Source organism: Myotis lucifugus, unplaced genomic scaffold (assembly GCF_000147115.1).
Source record: "Myotis lucifugus unplaced genomic scaffold, Myoluc2.0 scaffold_131, whole genome shotgun sequence".
NCBI classification, from domain to species: domain Eukaryota; kingdom Metazoa; phylum Chordata; class Mammalia; order Chiroptera; family Vespertilionidae; genus Myotis; species Myotis lucifugus.
Window position 1 is genome coordinate 2496383 of NW_005871179.1, and position 8985 is coordinate 2505367.

At 55.0% G+C, this 8985-nt stretch overlaps 1 protein-coding gene across 1 annotated transcript in view; it reads left to right on the forward strand.

Annotated features, from left to right (window-relative positions):
* A3GALT2 (alpha 1,3-galactosyltransferase 2) overlaps window positions 1-7038 on the forward strand; it is a 9261-nt gene extending 2223 nt beyond the window's left edge. The window contains 5 exon segments of the mRNA XM_006094203.3: window positions 3094-3177; window positions 3383-3472; window positions 3755-3892; window positions 6350-6986; window positions 6988-7038. Coding sequence (XP_006094265.3) covers window positions 3094-3177; window positions 3383-3472; window positions 3755-3892; window positions 6350-6986; window positions 6988-7038 — 1000 coding nt within the window.
* The last annotated feature ends 1947 nt before the right edge of the window (window positions 7039-8985 follow it).

Genomic DNA, 8985 nt, shown 5'->3' on the forward strand with positions numbered 1-8985 from the left:
CCACATGGCAAGAAGGGCAAGCCATGCAAAGGTGAACAAGAAGGCTGCGGGCCAGAGCACGTAGGGGCGCACAAGAGAGATCCCAGGAGCCAGATGCATGGAGCTCTGCACACAGCCCCCAGGGGCGGTTTTGTTCTAAGAGCGTAAGAAGTCGTTGGAAGGTCTGGAAGAGGGGAGATGTGTTCTAATATGTTTTTGAAAGTTCATTCTGGAGAACGGATTGTTGGGGGGCAAGAGTAGGAGCAGGGAGGCTGAAAGGGGTGCCATGAGGTTAGCCTGGAGTGGAATGAGAGGAGGTGAAGGCCCGTGGATGGAGTGGGGTGTTTGTGGGAGAGTCCACAGGGCTTGTTGGTGACTGCATGTGGGCCACGACACATGGGAAGAATAAAGGGGGGCTCCTAGGTCTTCGGTTTGAGAAATGGGGTGTATATCATGATGCCATGTCCCAGGATGGAGGCGACCTGAGTGGGGAGCAGGTTTCTGAGGAAAATCGAGTCCCTTTCTGGTCCTATAAGTTTGAGATGCTTGTGGGATATCCAAGTGGAGAGATCAGGAGGCACCAGTGCCCCAGGCGTCCTCTGTCACTGTCCCAGCGATGCCAGATCAGCCCACCAGAGGCCCCAGCCATGATTCGGCCCCACCCCACTTCCAGGAGGGCGGTCTGATAGAGGCTGTGGTCTCTTAAGAAAACCATTTGGTCACTTTTGCACATTGTTGTCTCCTTTCCGTGGACCTCCCTTCCCGCTCTACTATCTTCTTTTCTTGGATCCCTTCTCACTGCTCGGGTGCTAGCTCAGAGGTCACCTCCTCCAGGAAGCTGCCCTGACTTCCCCCCTGTCAAGGCTTAGGTGCCACTCTCCAACTGCCCTCGTAGCAGCTTATATGAATTACAGCCTTCGCTGCGCTGTGTTCCATTCATCTGTTTGCTGCTGTCACCTGACCTTTGCCCTCTCCTCGGGGACACATATTCCTCACTCACTCCCTGAAGACAGGCCCTCTGAACCCTGACCTAGCACAATGCTTGATTCTGAGCATGTGCCCATCAATACAGGTGGAATGCATGAATGAACAGAAACGAGTGAACACCCTGATGCATGAGCTTATTCCATGCTGAAGATTATCTCCTCTGAACAGAATCCCAGAAGCTGAGGTTGTTGGATTAAAGGGGATGAAGACTGAAAGCGTCCATCCCCATAGCTAAGGAGCTTTCCACAAGAGCTGCAAGTGCGAGAGAGCCCATCTCACTGTGTTCTTGCAGCGTGGCTAAGTTTTCTTTATTTTAATTTAAAAAAATATGTATTTTTATTGATTTCAGAGAGGAAAGGAGAGGGAGAAAGAGATAGAAACATCAATGATGAGAGAGAATCATTGATGGGCTGCCTCCTGCACACCCCACACTGGGGATTGAGCCGCAACCCGGGCATGTGCCCTGACTGGGAATCGAACCATGATCTCCTGGTTCGCAGGTTGATGCTCAACCCGAGCCACGGCAGCAGGCTTCTTTCTTTTCTAAATGAGCTCATTTTATAGGCAAATTAGAACCAACTTGTCCTAATTTGTATGTCTTTGATTACGAGTGAGGGTGAACATTCTTCCATGTTTGACTACTAAATGCATTTCTTCTTTGAGGATTTACCTGGTCATGTGCTGTGGAAACTGGTAAGGCAGGTGGTGTTCTGTGAGATGTTTGGGGGCCGTGTGGGGAATGACGAAGCAGGGAGCTGCCGTGGGAATGCTCCTGGTGAGGGGTGAGCTGGCAGGGTCACTGAGGGGCTGGAGGAACAGCAGGGGCAGAGGAGGTACACTAACACTATGATTCAGGAATAATAATAGTGGCTACAGCTTACTGAGCCACTAGTATGTGTGAGCCTTGTTCTCTTCACTTAGCATGTGATAACTCAGTAACCATGACAACCCTCCGAGGCAGGTATTCTTATCCCCAGTTTACAGATGAGGAGACTAAAGTGCGGACGTCCAAAGCCTTGCCCTTGCTCAGGCAGCTAAAACGCAGCGGAGCTGGGATTCGAACCACAAGGGTGTGGACCCAGTGTCTCTGCTTCTCACCATAGGGGTCCAGCCTCTCCAGAGACAGGGGCACACATCAGAGATGCAGGGAGCTGGACAAGACCCCCAGAAGGAGCTTATTAAGATTCTCAACTCTTGGTCCCCTTCCTGGAAAACAACCAGCCAGGGACAAATCCGAGCCCACCTCCTCTGAGCTGGGAACGGGGCTGCTGAGTTCTGCTGGAGGAACCAGCCCCATGACTGGAGCCACGACAGACACCTGGTCCCTGACCACAGCTGCCCTCCACGCAGCCCGGCAACTCTTCCCCAAGTCCCACATAGCTCTCGCCTCCCAGCCACAGTCACAAACTTCCCTGCTCCCCCTCCCAGGCTCTCTCCCATCCAAGGTCAGTCCCAGCCCCTTCCCAGACTAAACACCCCACACCTAATGTTAGCATCCCCCAAACCTGCCCGAGGCCGTGCACCCCCGCCCCAGCACTATTGGCAAAAGCAAAGGATATACATCTAAATGCTCATTAGAAGGGACCTGGTCAGATAGGTTATGCTATTGCCCATCAATGGAAAGAAGGGTGAGGAAGTGATTCAAGTACTGAGATGGAATAACCTCAAAGACATTATGTCGGTGGAAAAGCAAGATGCAGAATTATCTATTGTGCTACCATCTGTGAGGAGAAAGAAAGAGGAGGAGATGAAAACCAGTCCAGGGTCAAAAAAGAAAAGAAAAAAAAGGGGGGAGGGGCGGGGCGGGGTGGAGAATCTGCTACCGTATTCACCACGCTGCCTGCCTGGGCGCAGCCTCTTTCTGGAAAGACACACAGGAAACTGGCGACACTGGCTGCCTCCACGCAGAGGAGCTGGGTGTCTGGGAACAGTAAGGACCTTGCACTGTGTATACTCGTGTATCTTTGAATACACCGTGTGAATATATTCGTATTATTAATAACAATAATAACATGAAACATTAAGTTGCACAAATGGTTTCTCATACGTGTGTGCAGAGATCTGTGTGTAGATCAATATAAACACACGTGTAAATCGTGTGCTGCTGATGTCCCTCCCCATCCCCAGGGCCTGGAAGAGGACCTTCTGGTGGCTGATCCTGCTGGCAGTCAGCTTCTCAGGGCTGCTCCTGTACGGGCTCCCGGCCCTCAGGTACAGCCTCCTCTCCCCAGCGCTCCGGGCGGGCCCTCCGGGACAGGACTCAAGTGGGTCTTTCCAAGCATCCCCTGAGGGCTGGCGGGGGGTGACCATCCCAGCCCACTCCAGTGTCCTGTGGGCCCTCCCTCCCTGTAAGGAGCAGAGCGACAGGGCTGCTGAGCAGGCTGGCGTGCCCCTCATTGCTGCCCCCGCCCAACAGGCACCTGGAAACCTTCATCCCCATGGGCACCTGCCCTTTGACCAGAATGCCCCTGCTGAGAGACAACTTCACAGGTCTCCTGCATCTCTGGTAAGGAGACACAGTCCCTCCCGCTCTGAGATTTCCCATGGTGCCCTGCAGTATGTGCCCCAGCGTCCCTGCCCTCCTACCCCCTACCCCGGCAGAGCCAGGCTCTCCACCCCAGGGCCCAGCGGGTTGCACATCTCTGGATCTTCCGTTTGTGTTGGTTCTGGGCTAGGGACTGGGTATGCCCCACCAGGGGGTCCCTAGGGCCCAGCATGGGGAGATGGCAGTGAGCATCACCAAGTGGGTGGACAAATGGACCCCATCTCCCATCCCTGCTCTGGCCAGGGCCCGGCCTGAAGTCCTGACCTGTACCTCCTGGGGGGCCCCCATTGTTTGGGATGGCACTTTCGATCCAGATGTGGCCCAGCAAGAGGCTATACAGCAGAACCTCACCATTGGGCTGACTGTCTTTGCTGTAGGCAGGTAAGGCCTGGGGAGGGGATCAGGGCTGTCAATCAGGGAGTGGGGGGGGGGTGCATGTGATATGGGTAGTGGGGCTCCCTGTTCCCTGTGCCAGAGGATCCCAAGGTGATGCAGAAGGCAAAGACAGCACCCCTATTCCATTCATCCCCTTCTGTCCTTCCCGGACACTAACACTGTGCAGCCCACCCAGCACAGGTAGCCAGGGGCTCAACGCCATGTCCTGCGAAGCACCTGCCATGGGGCTGGTTGTCCATTTGGAGGCACTGGGTTTGTGGTGAGAAAATGATGACGTGAGAATGGTGAGACGAGGGGAGAGCAGTTGGGTGGACAGAGGAAATGGCGTGGCTGCAGTAAGTGCCCCCTGGAGGTCAGTGGCTCAGATGCAGGCACACGATAAGGGGGGGGTGGGGGGCGGAGGCTTGCCTGATGGAGGGAAAGGGGCTGGCGAGCTGAGGGTTCCTGCAAGGGAGTGAATCTTGAGCCGGGTAGAGAGGGAAGTGAAGAGAGGAGGGGGATGCTGAGAAAGGGTTCAAACCTGAGCATCAGTGGGGTAGGACTGCTGGGGGAGGGGGATCACAGGAAGTGGGCCGGAAGGATGGGGGATCACAGAGTAGGACAGACTGGTGATGACCAGGCCAAGGGAGTAGACATGGGGATCGGTGACTGAGGAGGGTAGAGGACAGAGTCACTGGAGGAGAGGAGTCTGAGGTATGGAGGAGCCGAGTGGGAGGTGGAGAAGAAATCCCAGGGGCACTGACACCCCCATTATGGATGGCAGCTGTCCAAGCTGGGTGCCCACTCTCCAGATGCAAAGGGGACAACTGGATGTAACCCTAAGTAGGTACCCGGAGGTAGAGTTCAGGGCAGTTAAAGGATGCGTTTGTAATAATGAAACAGACTGCTTTGGGAAGGCAGTGAGAGTTTGGCATCCAGGAAGAGAATGTGGGGAAGGAATGCTATTATCAAATACCCCAGAACTGTGAACTCCACAATCCAGAAGGGAGAGAAAGCCAAGACGGTGCCTGGGAGTTAGGGGGGAATCAGGACCAAGGGCTGACCCATCGGCCAGGTGGGCAGAACCTTGTGCTCCCACTTCTATTCTGGATACTGAGTAGGGTGTTCTTGCACCAGCCGTAGGGGGCAGAATCTTGGGGTCCAGAAATTCCAGGACCTTGAGGTTCTGAGTTCCAAGGTTTTGTGAGTCTAACACCCTGGGAGGGTGAGGTTTCCTTCCAGTTCCTCACAGACCTACCAGGAATAGAGCAAGTGCAGGTAAAAGCTCTGGCCTGAATGCCAAGCTGGGTTCAGATCATAGCTCTGCAACTTACCACCTGTGTGTATGCTTGCATCAGGCACGAAAGCTCTTTGTGGCTCAGTTTCCTCACCTGAAAAATAGAGATAATAATAAATGGTGAGGATTAAATGCTCGACTTAGAACACTGTCTGCCACATGATAAATGTTCAAAAATATTAGGCATTATTACTATTATTTCAGAACCCTGGGATCCCAAAATCTTTTAATACAGTCTCTAATATTACAAATGTTCTGATAAGGAATTACCACAAACTCAGGGAGTTAAGACAACAATTATTTATCACTAGAGGCCCGGTGCACAAAATTCGTGCACTGGTGGTGGTGGTGGAGGGGGTCCCTCAGCCCAGCCTGCACGCTCTCGCAGTCTGGGAGCCCTTGGGGGATATCTGACTGATGGCTAAGCCGGCAGTCGGACATCCTTAGTGCTGCTGCAGAGGCCGGAGAGACTCCCACCACTGCCGCTGCACTGGCCAGCAGTGAACCCGGCTTCTGGCTGAGAGGCACTCCCCATGTGGGAGTGCACTGACCACCAGAGGGCAGCTCCTGCATTGAGCTCTGCCCCCTGGTGGTCAGTGCACATCAAAGAGACCAGTTGATTTGCATATTAGCCTTTTATTATATAGGATAGGATTCTAGCTCCTGATTTTGTGGGCCAGGAATTCCAACAGGGCTCCACAGGAAGTGTTCCATTGCCCCCCAGTGTCTGGGTCTCTCCTGGGATAGCCCACTGCTAAAGACTGGTGGGGCACCTCTCTCCACACTGCCTCTCTGCACGGCTGGTTTGGGCTTCCTCACATCAGTGCAACATTCAAATGTGGAGCTTATTAAAGGCCCAGAGCTCTAAAGAGACAAAGGCTAACACGGTCAGTCCTTTGAAGGCCAGCACAGCACCACTTGCTTGGTACCGTGGTCAGGGACAGCCCGTGTTCAAGGGAAGGAAGACAGGGCCCCTCGGGCACGAGTGGCAAACAATCTGCAATCACCTTGAATGGCTTGCAGGATCAGGAGCTCCAGGGACTGAGGTTGCAAGTTAACAAGGGCCTGAATGCGAAGGGGAGGGGAGAGGACAGCGGGCGGGCCAGGGGATAAGGAGGAGGGTCAAGGCCATGCAGGTACCCCACCCCCACCCCCACCCCTTGCAGGTACCTGGAGAAGTACCTGGCGCGCTTTCTGGAGACAGCCGAGCAGTACTTCATGGTAGGCCAGCGCGTGGTCTACTACGTGTTCACGGAGCGCCCGGCCGCCGTGCCCCGCCTGCCGCTGGGCACGGGCCGCCAGCTGCGCGTGGAGTGCGTGCTGCGCGAGCGGCGCTGGCAGGACGTGTCCATGGAGCGCATGCGCACGCTGCACGCGGCGCTGGGCGGCCGGCTGGGCCGCGAGGCGCACTTCGTGTTCTGCATGGACGTGGACCAGTACTTCAGCGGCGCCTTCGGGCCCGAGACGCTGGCCGACTCGGTGGCGCAGCTGCACGCCTGGCGCTACCACTGGCCGCGGAGGCTGCTGCCCTACGAGAGCGACCCGCGCTCGGCCGCCGCGCTGGCGCCGGGCGAGGGCGACTTCTACTACCACGCGGCGCTGTTCGGGGGCAGCGTGGCGGCGCTGCGCCGGCTGACGGCGCACTGCGCGCGGGGCCAGCGGCAGGACCGCGCGCGCGGCCTGGAGGCGCGCTGGCACGACGAGAGCCACCTCAACAAGTTCTTCTGGCTGCACAAGCCCGCCAAGGTGCTGTCGCCCGAGTTCTGCTGGTGCCCGGAGATAGGCCGGCGCGCCGAGATCCAACCGCCCGCGCCTGCTCTGGGCGCCCAAGGAGTACCCCCTGGTGCGCGACTAGGCGCCGGGGGCCGGGCCTCGCGCGCCCCCCCCCCGCGGACACCTGGGCCCCGGGACGATGCGCAGTGAGCGGAACCGCAAGGAGAGACCCTGAAGCCACCCGGTCTCTCCTGGAAGCAGCATGGCGCTCTGGAGGACAGGGAGAGGTGGGCTGAACGCAGCCCTGCCACCCCCTGCAGGTGCCCAGACAGGGGGTGGGGGCGCCCTGCCTTCGAGAGTGTTTTGCGGGTTGTGGTTGGACCTGCCCACGTGGTTCTTCAGCAAAGGCCATCAGGACGCTGAAGGGAATGACTCACAGGTCCTGGAAGCTGCACCGCACACCTGGAGCCACACAGCAAGGTCTCAGGTAGAGAAGCAGGCCCTGGGCCCCGTTTATTGGGGTCGAGAGTGGGGTCCTAGGGTTTTGTGGACTCACTCTGTTGGTGAATTCAACCTACAAGAGCGGGGATGCAAAGCTCTGGAAGAGAAAAAGCAAGGGGCCCCAGGGATTAGTTGTTGAAATCAACCAAGATCTCTCAGCACAGGAGCCTCCGTGGGGGATGCAGCGGTTCTCTGGTCCTGTGGCTGGCCCTGGGGTTTTGGAGAAGGCTGCTCTCTGGGACGTGCCTGCCTTGGCAATCAACGCTTAAAGTGGGCACTTGCATTACAAAAGGCAGAAAAAAAATCAGGAAGGGAGCTTCTCACTTGCAAGCCACCTTTCCCACCCCCCACCCCCATTTTTTTAAAAATGAGGAGACTGGATGCCAGTGGCATCCAGCTCCTTGGCTTTGACCTTTCACCTCCCTGGCCCTCAAGCATAGTTTGTACATATTTAAGTTAATACTATTGTAAATGAAAAAGGGGCTGTGGCATAACCTAACAAGTTCAGGGGGCCACGGGCAGGCCTGAGAAGCTCAGCGGCCACACAGGATGGTCTGATCCTACATCCCTCACTGGGCAGGCCATGGAGGCAGTCCCGTCCCAGGACTGCAGCTCCTAGCAGAGGTCAGCCTTTACCACACGTGAGTCCTGTCCACTGTTCTTACGCATCAAGGGGAACAGACCTTGGAAATGGCACAGTAATCACCTTTCTAGACCCTCGAGGACACAACACAGGCACCAGAGCGCAAGATCCCCAGAACCCCTCATGGTTACCTGGTCCCCCGATACCATCTCTATGTGCTGTGTTCATGACTGGTTGTCCTGTCCTGCCAATGTAAACCATATTTCTCTATTTTGCTTTTTATCCAGTCCTAGAGATTTGCCCGCTTTGCTTTCTCCCACCTCCCTAAATCTGTCACCAATGATTTGATGTATCCTGCTTGTTTTTTTTTTTCCTCCTTTAATTCTAAATGCATCCAAGGAACTGCAAAACTGCCTTTTTCCAGAGCATTTTCTCAGTCTTTGAGATCTTGTTTCCAGGCAAAATTTGGCTCAAACTCTTTCTTAAAATTTTTTATAGGAATTCATTTTTTTTCTATTTTTTTTATTTTTCATTTTTTTTATTTTTTTATTTCAGAGAGGAAGGGAGAGGAAAAGAGAGATGAAACATCAATGAGAATCATTGATCGGCTGCCACCTGCAGGCCCCACTCTGGGGATCAAGCCTGTAACCTGGGCATGTGCCCCAATTGGGAATAGAACAGTGGCCTACTGGTTCATAGGCTGACGCTCAACCACTGCCACAATGGCCGGGCCATTTATTTATTTATTTACTTGTTTATTTATTTATTTTTTAATCCTCACCCGAGGATATTTTTCCATTGATTTTTAGAGAGAGTGGAAGGGATGGGGAGAGACAGAGAGTGAAACATCGATATGAGAGAAACACATCGACTGGTTGCCTCCCGAATGCACCGGGACAGGGAATCGAGCCTGCAGCCGAGGCACATGCCCTTGACCGGAATCAAACCCGGGACCCTTCCGTCCATGGGCAGATGCTCTATCCACTGAGCCAAATGGGCTAGGGC